The 15,808-nt window shown below is 42.2% G+C and overlaps 1 protein-coding gene across 2 annotated transcripts in view; it reads left to right on the forward strand.

Moving 5' to 3' along the window:
• Nucleotides 1-12,170: 12,170 nt before the first annotated feature.
• Nucleotides 12,171-15,808, forward strand: part of STK17A (serine/threonine kinase 17a) — a 45,389-nt gene continuing 41,751 nt past the window's right edge. Inside the window, exon 1 of one of the 2 annotated variants that reach the window (XM_023226438.1) lies at nucleotides 12,171-12,622. In XM_023226438.1, coding sequence (XP_023082206.1) covers nucleotides 12,417-12,622 — 206 coding nt within the window. In that variant the 5' untranslated portion in view covers nucleotides 12,171-12,416. Of the gene's footprint in view, nucleotides 12,623-12,800; nucleotides 12,943-15,808 lie in introns of those variants that run through there. The other variant, XM_023226439.2, reaches the window with a different exon arrangement.

A 15,808-nucleotide genomic window follows, 5' to 3' on the forward strand; every position in this document is an offset into this window, starting at 1 on the left:
GGCAAGGATCTGGAAGTCTCTACATTGCTGGTAAGAGTGTTAAATATTATAATTGTTTTTCGAAACCCTTTTGCAGTCTCTTAAGAATATAATTATATATCTACCCTATGACCCAGCAATCCCACTTCTAGGTATTTCCCAAGAGAGAGGAAAACATGTCCACACAAAGCTTAGTAGAAGATTTTTTGCTTTATTCATAATAGCTCAAAACTGGAAACAATCCAGGTATCCATCAACAGGAGAATGGATAAATACCACGTGCATATATTCTGTTCTGTGCAAAGAACAGAATACTACTCAGCAATAAGAAGGAACTTCTGATCTATACAACCACAAGGACAAATCTGAAAAACATTATGCTGAGTAAACAAGATACAAATAGCACACTACATGGCATAGGCTAAACAATATTACTCAAAGTAATCAAAGCAATGTTTTAAAAGAATCCAACATTATGATGGAGTAAATTTTATCCAGGAATGCAAAGATGTTCACTACATGTTCAGATGAGAGGTAAAAAAAAAAATAGTATCATCTTAATACATACTGGGAAAACTATTTTATGACATTCAATACCCATTCATCATTAATTTTTAAACTGCGGTAACCTGGCTGGGTGCAGTGGCTCATGCCTATAATCCCAGCACTTTGGGAGGCCGACCTGAGAGTTTCACTTGAGCCCAGGAGTTTGAGACCAGCCTGGGCAACAAAGTGAGGCCACATTTCTACAAAAAATATTAAAAATTAGCCAGGCATGGCGGCATGCACCTGTGGTCCCAGCTACATGGGAGGCTGAGGCAGGAGGATCACTTGAGCCTAGGAGGTTGATGAAGCCACAGTGAGCCTTAATCCCACCACTGCCTTCCATCCTGGGTGACAGAGTGAGACCCTGTCTCAAAAAAAGTTTTATATATATATATATAAATTATATATCTATATTATATATCTATATAAATTATATACACACACATATATACAGACATACATACATTAACCTAAGAATAGAAAAATATTTCCTAAACTTAATAAGTTATATCTCTCTAAAACCTTCACAATGGAGACCATTACTTATCTGTCTCTATAGTCATTGCAGAATTGAGAAAGGCTGACCTTCCTATCCTCTAATTTCCCAGGAGAAGATCATCAGAAACAAGAAAGCATACTTGTTCATCTTGTTTTCTAAACTGATGTCTTCAAACCTCAGAACTGTAAATAGTAGAAACTAATCCTAGAATCAACCCCGTGGTATATTTTGTTCATTCTTATCTTCCAGAGCTCAGGTGGGTATTTCTAAAGGCAGGTTTTTGTTAATTATTTACCTGAGAAGTTATGAGAGGAGATTCCATTCACCTATGCTGCTGATGCTTCCTGAGACACTCAGACTCTTTTCATGATGTTGATGGCAGTTGCAGGCCATCTGGGGCAGCCACTGCTATCACTCTGGCTACAGCAGGGATGCAGGCTGGGGCTGCATGCTCCCTGGAGCTGTGGGGTGCTGGGGACAAGTGGGAGCCACGCCTTTTCTGAGTTGGGACAAGGAGTTCCCTGGGTGCCACTGCAGCTACCCAAACCATGGCTACAGACCCAGGTCTCCTGCTCCCCCAGCTGCAGCTGCCCAAACTAAGGCTGAAAACCCATGCATCCCAGCACTCTTGGGGGCCCGGGAAGGCCCCCACCAGCCCTCACAAGCTCAGAAGTACCTGCTCCTGCTGCCTGGCTTCTTCCTGCTGTCAGCATTCACCCCAATCTTGGAGCAAAGTCTGGGCAGAGCCCAGGCATGATGAATGGCAGCAGGAGGCAGACAGGTTCCTAAGTAGAAGAGGACAGGTCCCCAGTGAAGCCCCACCTTTCAGCCAGGGAAGGCCTGAAGCCTGGGGACTGGGTTGCTGCCAGTCCTGCAGACTAGTGGGGAAACTCCTGGTGCTTTTCCTGGGCGGGCCCATGGCTGCCCATGGACCAATCAGCACTTCCCCACTCTGAGGCCCATAAAAGCCCCAGGCTCAGCCAGAGCACAGGAGACTCCAGGACAACCAACTGCAGAGAGTAGCCACCCACCCCAGGGTCTCTTTCTCTCTGCTGAGGGCTGAATACTTGTGGGGACACCCAGTCTGCAGAAAGGAGCTACCCACAGAGCGTCTCTGAGCTGTTCTACTGCTCAACAAAACTCCTCTTTGTCTTGCTCACCCTTCACTTATCTGCATACCTCATTCTTGCTGGTTGCAGGACAAGAACTTGGGATCCACCAGATGGCAGAGTTAAAGAGCTGTTACACAAGCAGGGCTGAAACGTTCCCCTTGCTCACCACGTTGTGGATGAAGAGGAGAGAAGAGCTGCAGCCTTTTGGGGAGCCCAGACCTGGGAGCTCCCCAAGCCAGGGCTGTGACTCCCTCTTTGGGGTCCTGCAGTGCCTGGCATCTTTAGGCTTCCAGGCACCACTGTGTTCCTCAGTGCCACCTGGGGAAGCTATTTGCAGTACACCTGGTCCAGCCACAGCCTTGCAGAGAGTGAGCACCTGTGCCAGCACCTGGAGCTGCCCACCCAGCTGCAGCAGCCGGCATGTCTGACTGTGCAGTGGCTGGACCCCACACTGTCTCACACCCTCCTTGCCACTCCACACCTGACTGTCCCTTGGCAGAGGTGGGATCCAGGCTGGTAGCATGAGCCAATCACAGCCTGCCAGGCTGAGTGGATGGAACGAGCCCAGTGGGCCCAAGAAAAACTCAGGCAAAGGCACCACTGGCCAGAGGTTTCAGGCCAGAAAAGTGACACCCCAAAGACCCATGACAATGTCGTTGCCTCATGCTCAAAGATTCCTATAGTAATTTACATAACAATAAATAAAAACCCCAAACATTACAGGCAGTAAAATACCAGCAACATTACATTTTCAACCAATTCAAAGTGTTCCACATTTTTTCTTCAGCCAACATGCTCTCCTTTTAGCACTTTCATTGTAAAACACAAAATTGCAGAGAAGTTCACTCAGTCCATGAAAATGTTTCTTATACTTTTCATTAATTCTTCTACATGTATTAAGATATTTTGGTTTCTTAATCAGTAAACATATCAGAAGTCATGTATCACATTTTAACCTGGGAACTGAGTCACACATTTATCAGTTTTTCAAAGTTGATAGATGTTGGTTTATCATTTCACTGGATTCTACGACATTCTCCAAACAGCTGACATATAACATGGTGTAGCTACTTCACTACTTAACCTCCCAGATCCCCATGCCTTCAAATCATGACCCTCACGTGTTTGTGGATTTTTGTTTAGTTTCACAACAAATCTCCTCATCAGAATTGCTGGGTATAATTTTGATAGAACAACTGTCATTCTTTCAAATGCTCTCTGTTGTTGTTGTTGTTGTTGTTGTTGTTGTTGTTATTTTTGAGACGGAGTCTCACTCTGTCAACAGGCTGGAGTTCAGTGGCACGATCTCGGCTCACTGCAACCTCTGCCTCCCAGGTTCAAGTGATTCTCCTGCCTCAGCCTCCCAAGTAGCTGGGACTACAGGCACCTGCCACCGTGCCCAGCTAATTTTTGTATTTTTAGTAGAGATAGGGTTTCACCATGTTGGCCAGGATGGTCTTGATCTCTTGACCTCGTGATCTGCCTGCCTCAGTCTCCCAAAATGCTGGAATTACAGGCGTGAACCACCGCACCTGACCGTTCTCTGTTTTTAGAAAGGCTAAATGGCAAGGAAAAAAAGAGAGGAGATGACCAATGTAAGCTGTCTCTTTCTTACCTAAATTCTAAAAAATAGTTACGAAAGATAATAGTCCAGACTTACATTTGACCTAAATACTAATTTTGGCAGGAGAATGAGAAGTACAAATCAACTTTCTTTCTCTGACAGCAGATGTCAAAGGAAATAATGTTTTTTAGCTTAACTACTGATAGGCATACTTATCCTTGAAGGGCTTAGATCTGTAACTTGCACATAATTTCCCAGAACAGTACTCTGTTATTTAAAAGCAACAGAGGTTTGGACATAAGGCAAACTTCAACTTGAATTGATGTGGGGCAGAGAGGTTGTGACTTAAGCCCCCAACAATAAATGGAGGGATAGGGAGTAACTAGGTGGGTGTGAGTTGTGTTTAAAATATTCACAGTCCATGCCTGCCTGGCTGGACTGTGGAGTACTTTATAGTAAAAACAAATTTTTTTTTTTTTTTTACTTCTGCAATAAAAGTAATATGTAATCATTTAAGGAAATTTGGAGAGTACAGAAAATAAAAGAAAATTACTCAACAAAATACAGTAAAAATGATTTCAAATCATTCTTTTTTAGAGATTTTTTGCAAAACCAATATTGTTCAGTGTTCTTAAATCCCTTTAAAAGTATTGCATAATGGCCAGGCGCCGTGGCTCACGCCTGTAATCCCAGCACTTTGGGAGGCCAAAGCAGGCGGATCACCTGATGTGGGAAGTTCGAGACCAACCTGACCAACATGAGGAAACCCAGTCTCTACTAAAAATACAAAATTAGCTGGGCATGGTGGCACATACTTGTAATCCCAGCTACTTGGGAGGCTGAGGAAGGAGAATGACTTGAACCCAGAAGGCAGAGGTTGCGGTGAGCTGAGATCGTGCCATTGCACTCTGGCCTGGGCAACAAAAGAGAAACTCCATCTCAAAAAAAAAAGGTATTGCACAATAACCTATCAGGTAAATATATCAAAATTCATTTAACCATTATCTTACTCAGACAGTAAGAGTGTTGCATATTCAACTCAACCACATCTATTCATCAACATTTACGAAGTGTCACTTATACACACTGAGAATGTAGAATAAATGGTCCCTTCTGATCTAACTAGGAAGAAAGAAAGTATACACTTATAATGCAATTTGATAAAGACAAACTCAGGTTGATATTAAAACAGGTGGGCCAGGTAAAATCTCTGATAGAATCAGGTATAGCACTCTATACGGACAAACACAGATCAGAACAACACAAGGAAACAAAAAGCATTTTGTTTTTATCTTTCCAGTCTTTCTCTCCATTATCACTAACAATGGGCATTGAATTACCCTAAAAATCTTCACCAATTTTATTGGCAAAACTGAAACCCATTTATATTTCTCAAGAAAATATAAATTAAATTTGAACATTTCACTATAAAAAATATTCTATATTCTTTGACCTCTTTCTAATATAGTGTTGGCACACCTCTTATTACGTGTTCTTCATTTAGGATATGATTTTTGTCTATAATGTTTTTTGCAAATATATTTCCAGCTTGTTTGCCTTCTAATTTTGCATATAATATTTTTTGATATGCAATAATTTTTGAATTATTAGGTAGTCAAATATTTCTCTTGGAGTTTTCTTCCACTGCTTTATTTCTTAGAAGTTACATTTTGTTTCAGAAATCAGCTAATTGTCAAGGCCAGGCAAAGTAGCTAATGCCTGTAATTCCAGCACTTTGGGAGGCCAAGGAGGATGGATCATTTGAGACCAGGAGTTCAAGATCAGCCTAGCCAACACGGCAAAAACCTATCTCTACTAAAAATATGAAATTTAGCCAAGCATAGTGGCACACGCCTGTAATCCCAGCTACTCGGCAGGCTGAGGCAAGAGAATCCCTGCAATCCAGGAGGCAGAGGCTGCAGTGAGCCCGGATGGCACCACTCCACTCCAGTCTGAGCGACAGTGAAACCCTGTCTCAAAAAAAAAAAGAGAAAAAGTCAGCTACTTGTTATATGTTATTTCTTTCTAGATTTTGTAGTTTTTGTTTGTTTTACATTTAATGATTTAGAAGATTTGGGGCTTATTGTGGTTTCTTAAATACTATAACTCTATTTCAAAACTATTCTGTTATGTTGAGCTATCTTATTTCACACTGTATTTTAATATGTTAGGACAGTTTTCTCCTTACGACTTTCTTTTACAAAAATTTTCTAGCTACACTTGTTTGGATATTCTTCATAATGAACTCTGAGATAATTTTAACACATTCCAAAAGACAAATTTTTGAGACTTATTAGAATTTTGTTAAATATATTGATTTATTTCCAAAGAATGACAGAATCTAATCTTTTCATCTATGCATCTCTCTCGAAGTATTTGTTTATGTCTCTTAGAATAACTACTTTCTTTAAAATAAAATGTAAGCTTTGTGCATTTTTTGTGAGGGTTACTTCTGCATGCTTTATTTTCATTTTATTGCAAATGGAATAGTTCCCCATTAGCTTTCATATCTCATTGTTATTATGTAGGAATGCTAGTGATTTATTTTTATTAAACCTAATTGTCTTTTAAAATGTATTAATTTTAATATTTTTCAGTTGATCCTTTTTTATTACATTTTACTTATTTATTTATTTTGTTTTATTTTAAAATGTTCTTTTTTGAGATGGGGTCTCACACTGTCGCCCAGGCTGGAGTGCAGTGTCACTATCCTGGCTCACTGCAACCTACGCCTCCCAGGTTCAAGCGATTCTTCTGCCTCAGCCTCCTGAATAGTTGGAATTGCAGATGCCCGCCACCATGCCTGGCTAATTTTTGTATTTTTAGTAGAGACAGGGTTTCACCATGTTGGTCAGGCTGGTCTTGAACTCCTGACCTCAAGCAATCCACCCACCTCGGCCTCCCAAAGTGGTGGGATTACAGGCATGAGCTATCACACCCAGCCCTTTTTTATTACATTTTAAAATAGCATTAATAGAAACAAGGTTTCACTATGTTGCCCAGGCTGGTTTCAAACTCCTAAGCTCAAGCAATCTTCCCACCTTGTCCTCCCAAAGTGTTAGTATTACAGGCATGAGCCAGGTCCAGCTTATTCTTTTGGATATTCTAGAAGTAGAATATAGAATTCTCTACATTTAACAATTGTGACAATTCCTTCATGACTACTTAAATTCTTCCTTTCCAATATTAATGCCAGTGTAGTCTTACTGCACTATTTAGGCTCTCAGCTGCAACACTGAATAGGAGTGGTGATAGCACGTAGCTTTGCTGTGCCTCTGACTTCAACAATAATACTTCTGTAGATTTTTTTAGAGATGTATCTTCTTAAGTTTAGGAAATTCCTTTCTATTTTAATCAGTCATGAGTGGGTATTGCATATTATGCAATGCTTTTTCCCAGCATTTTCTGTCAACATAGATGAGAAGTAAATTGGCCAAGTTCCACCTATTTGTGACTGTGGCTTTTGGTTGTGGTTGTTGTTGTATATCAAAATAATAGATGACATTTGGTTTCTTCCTTAATTCCACTATGGTCATAGGGAATACTCCACAGAATTTCAGTCCTTTAAAATTGTTGAAATGTGCTTTACGACTCACTACATAATCAATAAATATTCTTTTTGCAGCAAAATAATATATATTCTGTAGTGCTGTATGTGTATCATGTCAGTTTTGTTCATCGTGTTGTTCAATGCTTCTATGTCCTTTCTATTTTTTTCCCTGCTTGTTCTATCAGTTACAGAGAGGCATGTGTTAAAAATCTCAGGTTGTGATGGTAGATTTGTATATTTGTCCTTTTAGTTCTGTCATTTTGTTTTGTATATTTCAATACTATCTTTTTAAGATAGCACTGAATTGATCCTTTTCACGAATACATTCTATCTCTTATAATACTTGGCTTTAAAATCTACTTTGTCTAATATTTGTATAGCTACAACCAATTTTCTGTTAGGCACAACAGGCATACATAACCCAGAGATATTGCAGATTCAGTTCCAGACTGCTGCAGTAATAATATCATAATAAAGCAAGTCACACAAATTTTTTGGTTTCCCAGTACATATGTAAGTTATGTCTACACTATTCTATGGTCTATTAAGTGAGCAGTAGCATTATGTCTAGAAAAACAATGTACATACATTATACATTTTAATGAATGTATATGCGAAACAACATACATTAATTTAAAAATACTATATTACTAAAAAGTGCTATTGATCATCTAAGTCTTCAGTGAGTTGTAATTTTTTTGCTGGTGAGGGGTCTTGCCTCCGAGTTAATGGCAACTGACTGATCAAGGTGGTAGTTGCTGAAGGTTAGGGTGGCTGCAGCAATTTCTTAAAATAAGACAAAAATGATGTTTGCCACATTGATTCACTCTTTCTTTCACAAAAGATTCCTCTGTAGCATGCAATGCTGTTTGATTTTACCCACACAGTAGTGATGCAGGATTTTTTTGCTCCTTAGCTAGTCTCCTTAGCCAGGCTCCTCCCCTGCATAAGATGCAAATTCCTGATGGCTCCAACCCATTCCCCCAGTGCTTGTGGGCCTCCAGTCCACTATGGGCATGCTCAGGCAAGTCCCCTGTGCAGGTTCCCTTATCTGCACAAAACATCTGATGTAAACACTTGTGGGGCTGGTCGGAGATTTTCTGGGGACCCTTCCCTATCTGCCTAGGCCATTGTCTGCCTCTTGCCTCTATCAGTAGGACTTCCTTGCCACCATTTTATCAACTAAGTTTATGTAATACTCTAAATCATTTGTTGTCATTTCAACAGTGTTTACGGCATCTTCAACAGGATTAGATTCCATCTCAAGAAACCACTTTCTTTGTTCATCCGTAAGAAGCATCTTCCACTGAAGTCTTGAGCCCCTCAAAGTCATCCATGAGGATTGGAATCAATTTCCTCCAAACTCCTGTTAATGTTGATAATTTTACATCCTCCCATGACCCATGAATTCTCTTAATGACATCTAAAATTGTCAGAAGATTTTCAATTGACCTTGCCCAGATCCATCAGAAGGTTCACTATCTATGGCAGCTGCAGCCTTACGAAATATATTTCTCAAGTAACAAGACTTGGAAGTCAAATTACTCCTTGATCCATGGACAGCAGAATGGATGTTGTGTTAAGCAGGCATGAAAACAATATTCATCTCCTTGCACATCTCCATCAGAGCTCAGGGGAGGAGCCTGGCTGCACAATGTGGCTCACTGCAACCTCTGCCTCCTGGGTTCAAGTGATTCTCCTGCCTCAGCCTCCTGAGTAGCTGGGACTACAGGTGCCCACCACCACGCCCAGCTAGTTTTTTGTGTTTTATTTCAATAGAGATGGGGTTTCACTATGTTGACCAGGCTGGTCTTGAATTTCTGACCTCAGGTGATCCACTCTCCTTGGCCTTCCAAAGTGATCATCTATTTGTTTCTACTTGTCTGAGTTCCTTTTTTTCCCTTTCTTGCATCTTTTAAATTTTTTTATTGTTCCATTCCCCCTTTTTAAACATGTTATTTATTCTTTTTCTACTACTTTTTCTGTTATTCTAGAAATTATAATATTCATTCTTGATGTATTAAAGCCGAGTACTTTTATCAATTCCTGTACAATCCTAGGACTTTAGAACATTTTACTTTCATTTACTCTATCTCACTTTTTGTGCTATTACTGTGTATATTTTAATTCTACATATATGTAAACCTCACATATCATTTTTATTGTTTTATACAAATAGTGTGTATTTACATCTATCCATATATTAGCACTTTGATTGATCTACATTCCTTTAGATATCTCCATGATTTCATTTGGGATTATATTCCATCTGCCTGAAAAACTCCTTTTGGAATTTCCTTTAATGTAAGTCAGCTGATGATCTTAGTGTTTCTTGGTTATAAAACTGTCTGTATTTTATTTTCAATTTTGAAAAGCATTTTTACTGGGTATATAATATAGGCTGACAGGTAATTTCTCCTAACACTTTGCAGACATTTGAAAGTGTTTAGGTTTCCACTGGTTCTTTGAGAATAAGCTCTTAATTTTATTGTTGCGCATTTGCAGATTATATCTCTGTTTTCTCTGCTGATTTTAAACCTTTTCTTTTTGACTTTGTTTCTCAGTAGTTTACAAGGTGCCTAGATATGGTTTCCTTTGCTTGAAATCCTGCTCTATGTTCATGTTTCTTGACTCTGAGAATTGTAGTTCATTCGTTTAAAAACATTTCCAGCCATTATCTTTTCAAATACTGCTTGTTTTCCTTTTTTCTCTCTCCTCTCTTCCTGATATTCCAATTACATGTGTGTTAGAATGTTTTACCACATATCAGATGTGTTATAGTCTCCTTTCTGAAACCTTATCTTTTATATAAAGTTTCTATATCTCTTGTATTTCATTTTGCATATTTTGTTTTGCTTATTAGCTTCACTAATTCCTGCTTAAGTTGTATCAATCTCTTATTAAACCCATAATTCTGTAGTAGTTTTAGTTAGTGTGGTTTTTTCTCCAATTCCAAAATTCCATTGTATTCTTCTTTGGAGTTTCCAGTTCTCTGCTGAAAACTCTTAATCTTGTCATTTAATTTCTTGAAGATATTAAACAGAATTATTTTAAAATCTGTCTTTAAACTTTAATATCTGGATCTGGTTTTTATTTCTGTTTTTTCCCTTAGTTTTTAAGACAATTCTGTGTCCTTTGTTTAAATTAAGTTTCAGACATGGTGTATAAAATATTATATGGATAATGTGTGGCTCTGGATGATGCTCTTTTTCGCCAGAGAGAATATTTACTATTGCCTTTGAAGCTGGTCTTCTGCCCCTTGGGTCTACTTCCCTTTCATCCACGCCCCTAGGGTATAGCCCTTCAGAGTCCCAGCTGAAAGTCTAGTTGCTTACCAGCCCCTCATCCTAAACAGGCCCTAAACTCCAATTTTTTTGTCTCCCCAACCCCATGAGATGGCTGAAAGCTCTGCTTACTTTCTCACCCTTTCAGCCATTGTTTTAAAATCATCAAATGCCTCATGGGAAAAGTGGCAGCTTTCTGAGCTGCCTATCTTTCCAGGATTTCAGTCATCCAAGTCCCTGCTGGGAGAGGAATTTTTTAACTTTTGCCAACTTTTCTATTTTTTCTTACTGAGAATGTTGATCACAAATAAACTAATATTATCAGTGCCAGAAGCAAAACTCCACTGAGACAGTTTGAGCAGAGCAGTGGCGCGATTTGGTTTCGATTTTTTTTTTTTTTTTGAGACGGAGTCTCGCTCTGTCGCCCAGGCTGGAGTGCAGTGGCGCCATCTCGGCTCACTGCAAGCTCCACTTCCCGGGTACACACCATTCTCCTGCCTCACCCTCCCGAGTAGCTGGGACTACAGGCACCCGCCATCACGCCCGGCTAATTTTTTGTATTTTTAGTAGAGACGGGGTTTCACCATGTTAGCCAGGATGGTCTCGATTTCCTGACCTTGTGATCCGCCCACCTTGGCCTCCCTAAGTCGTGGGATTACAGGTGTGAGCCACCGCGCCCGGCCTGGTTTCGATTTTTAAAAGATCACTCTCATTGCCTTGAAAATGAACTATGCGGCATTAGGGAGGAAGAAGGATGGAAGCAGGTGGTCCAGTTAGTAAATTATCACAATAATCCAGATAAGAGATAACGGTGGCTCAGGCCATGGTGGTAAGGGGGAAATTGAGAGAAATGATCAAATGCCGCACTGACAAACTGGAGATGGGCATGAGAGAGGAGTCAACGCTCATCCCAAGATTTTTGGCCTGAACAGTTAGAAGGAAGGAGATGAAGAAAACTGAGACGGGGAAAGCTGGGTAGGAGTGCATTCATGAAGACCAATCAGGAACTCACTTTTGTGTATGTTAAGCCTGAGATGCTAATTTGACATCTAAGTGGAGATGCCAAATGCATAGTTGAATACACCAGTCTGAAGTTCAGGGAATATTTGAAAGCTAGAGATACAAATTCTGTAGTCATGAGCATATAGATGGTAATTAAAGTCGTAAGACTGGATGAGAAGACCTCGAAGGTAAATATAGGGACGACTACAGACAATATAATAGTGTCCATTTCAAAGGGCTAGGGTGCAGGGTTAATAATATTTATACAACTCCTGCCTCCAGACCCCTCCCCCAGTGTACGGAGATCAGGGACTCATCACCCCGTCCCACCACGTGAAGTCCCGCTTACAGCTCAACTGCCTTTTATTAAGCGAAGGTCAGCTTTTGTGACTCTCAATGCTCAACAGGTGCGCAACTCTGCTAAAGCAGTAGGCGGTCCTGGCCAAAGGGTGGTGCTGTGAGTCGCCTCCAGCCTCCGGGCCGTCCCGAAAGCTGCACCTTCTCCCCCTGAGCTGCAGAGGGCGCGCGTGAGGCATCGGGCGCTCAGGACCCCGCAGGAGCTCAGAGAGGGGGCGGTGCAGCCACGGAGTGAGGCTGGGACAGGGAGGGGCGGGGTTAGGTGCGGGGCGGACGTGGGGTGGGGTTGGCCGGGGCCAAAAGCAGGGCGCAGGGCAGGCGCGGGGTGGTCACGGGGCGGGGCCAGGCGCGGGGCCATGGGCGGGGCTGGGCTGCCGGTAGCCTGCCTGCCGCAGTCCTAGCGCCGCGCAGGGGAGAGCGGGTGTTTGAAGGCTCCGCGGACCGGCACTAGAAGCTGGGGGCGGGTCCGTGACCCTCTGGCTGCTCGGAGCGAACAAGCGGCCAGGAAAGAAGCCTGAACACCATGATCCCTCTGGAGAAGCCGGGCAGCGGCGGCTCCTCCCCAGCCGCCACCTCATGCTCGGGCCGGGCCGGCCGGAGTCCGAGCGGGCTGTGCCGGCCGCCGCCGCCGCCCCAGGCCCGCGGGCTGCTGACAGAGATCCGCGCCGCGGTGCGCACCGAGCCTTTCCAGGACAGCTACAGCCTGTGTCCGGGCCGGGAGCTGGGCAGGTGAGGACGGGCGGGGCCCGGCGCGGAACCTTTCCGGACGCGCGGGGCGGGACGCGGGCGCGGATGAGTGCCGGGCCCCGGCGGTGAGGCTGAGGTGGCGTTGCTGCTGCCGATAACGCGCTTTGTGACTTGGCACAAACTTGGGTGCTGACGGCGAGTAGGGCAGCCGAGTCGCACCAGCGCCTCCCCACCCCCACCACAAGCCGCGCCCAGCGAGCGATTGATGGTAACTCGATGGCGGTCCTGGAGGCGCGGACACTTTCCTCTCCTCAGCCCTTTGGTTCTCTGTGGCGTTTCGAATGGCGATTTAACGAAAGAAGGTGCGGGCCGCGCTCTGCCTTTCACCCCGAGCAGCGGGTCTGAAAAGCAGAGGTCTGTGGAGCCGGCTTTGCTTTTTTCCTTCAACTCTTGCGACTTTCTTGGTCTCTCTGTGTGGTTTTAATAAAATACAGCATCCGTTGTGACAGCTTCCTTTACACCGGTGCTCTGTTACCTTGTGTCGGTCTTCTGCTGAATTCATTTTCGTTTTCTTGGTTGGTTTTGTGCCATTTTAGTTCTAAAATTTTTAGGTCCCTTTGCCTCGAGTTTAGATTGGTTTTTTTCGTAGGCGCTTGGCCCTTTTCTCGCTCTTTTTACTTTGCTGGGAACTGATTCTTGCCTTCTCCCCTCACCCCACCCTAGCCCACCCTTTTTTTGTGGGAATAGGGAGAGCTTGTCTCCAGAGTTGCAAGTGCAGGCTATTCGGATGCTTTACGTTTTGCATGCTGAAGAGGGGTGATCGAGTGATTTTTGTGGGATTTGGGGACTCTTCCTGGAGAACAGTGTGGGGAAGTTGTTAAATTCTCTGGCTTTGGGGGCAGACCTGAGTTCATATTCGTGCGCTGGTTGCTGTGTTTTCCTTTGGAGGGGTTAGACTCCCCAGCCTCACTTTCCTCATCCGCAAAACCAGTATAATGATGACACTACCTACCTCAGAGGTGTCCTGAGGATGCCATGCCTGTCAAGCGCATACCACTGGGCTTGCCACATGGCGTTCAGTAAATGTTCTCATTGCCAGCATTTGTCATGGTTGCAAAATAGCACCATGTTGTAATGGGAAAGGGCCTGACAGTTGGAACAGCCTTCAGCTGGGGTCTTGAAAAGGCAAACAATTAACATTGGTTATAATGTTAAAAACACACTGCCTTACACATATTAAGGTAACTTCAGGAAATAGTTTTTTTTTGTGGGGGCGGGGTAGGGAGTGTGGAATCCTACCTTAACAAAGTCTTACTTATTCCTAAATGTTAACAAAAGGAAAAATACCTTTCAGGAGCAAGATTTACTTCACTGCTAGGCCCTAGTTGACTGGATCTGTGCATACTTTGTGACAAAAGGTGAAGGGAGCTGTGACTTAGCTGTGTATTCTAATTTGTCGACATTCCAGACATTCTGAAGTAACCCATATTACCCAAAAGAAGGAAAATTGGACGGGCACAGTGGCTCACGCCCGTAATCTCAGCATTTTGGGAGACTCAGGCGAGTGGATCACCAGAGGTCAGGAGTTCGAGACCAGCCTGGCCAATGTGGTGAAACCCCGTCTCTGCTAGAAATACAAAAATTAGCTGGGCGTGGTGGTACATACCTTTTCTTACATAAATTTCTTTACAAAAGGAGTAGGTCATAAAGCAGCATAACAATGCAATTATTAGATAAATACTTGATATAAGAGCCTGGAACTGAAAAATAAAATTAAATGTATTCTTTTCCTTGTGGCACCCTTTTTTATCACATAGCAGTTTAATGCAGTGCTTAAGAATATTGGCTTTGGAGTCAGACAGTGTGAGATTGAATCTTGGCTCTTACTAGTTATGTGGACTTGAGTGCATTACCTAACCGTTTATTGCCTCATAGGGTTGTTGAGAGAATTAAGTAAAACACGTAGCCTTAAGGCTGTGCTTAGCTTAAGGGAAGAACTCAGTAAATGTAATTCATAGTGTAATTAAATACGCTGTTATTTTAAATGTAACCAAAAAAGAAAACCTGCACAATCTCAAAATATGCCTCTATTTCTGGCAAAAGTAATAAAGTCTCAGGAAGTGAAAGTTCTGTTTGTGCTATAAGCAGTCCTTGTTTAAGGTTTGTAAATTTTGCCTGTTATTTATGGTTTTAACATAGTTAAGTGTGTTTTTGCTTGATCTTTGATAAGGTAGAAAACTTATTTTTCCAACTATTAACTCTAGTTGCATTTCTGATATAACTCTAATTAATCTCATTCTGATAAAGAACTTGCAGAATACTCGTTTGTATTTTAATAATGTGGGAAGAAAAACAGATTTTTTCTTTTTCAATTTATTCTGTGGCCTTTCATTTAGTAAAATGCAGAAGGGGTGTGAAGAGTTAACTGTTCAAACAAGTAGATCTTTTTCAGGTGCAACTATGTTATCACAGATCTAAAACTTGCAATGAGATCACTGTTCAAAGAGAATTTTTTGCCGGGCGCTGTGGCTCAAGCCTGTAATCCCAGCACTTTGGGAGGCCGAGACGGGCGGATCATGAGGTCAGGAGATCGAGACCATCCTGGCTAACACGGTGAAACCCCGTCTCTACTAAAAAATACAAAAAACTAGCCGGGCGAAGTGGCGGGCGCCTGTAGTCCCAGCTACTCGGAGGCTGAGGCAGGAGAATGGCATAAACCCGGGAGGCGGAGCTTGCGGTGAGCTAAGATCCGGCCACTGCACTCCAGCCCGGGCGACAGAGCGAGAGACTCCGTCTCAAAAAAAAAAAAAAAAGAATTTTTTAAATGGTCAACATTGATTCCAGAGTAATGACAGGATGTGATGTTGATCATTTTAAGAAATGTCACATTCTTTCATGTCTCCAGCAGAGTCCATAGCAGCGTAAATAAGGGTAAATATATGATGTGAAACATTGTTTTATTGCTTGAAGCTTGACTGGTTATTCCTAAGGCTTGTTACTTTGCTTTGAGTCAGGATGTATGCCAGTGTAAACCACATTAACGATTTCCTTACTGGGGCACACAAGAGAAATGACCTTGGGTTCTGAGAATTTTTTCATGTTGATTTCCCTTGAGTTTATTGATAATATAGGAACAGAAAGATGTTTCTAGGAACTTAAAGATACACCAATTTCATATCAAATGATTTGCCTTACATTTGTTTTCATTATCTAGTCCTCAACTTTAAT

This window comes from Piliocolobus tephrosceles, chromosome 8 (genome assembly GCF_002776525.5).
Source record: "Piliocolobus tephrosceles isolate RC106 chromosome 8, ASM277652v3, whole genome shotgun sequence".
NCBI classification, from domain to species: Eukaryota; Metazoa; Chordata; class Mammalia; order Primates; family Cercopithecidae; genus Piliocolobus; species Piliocolobus tephrosceles.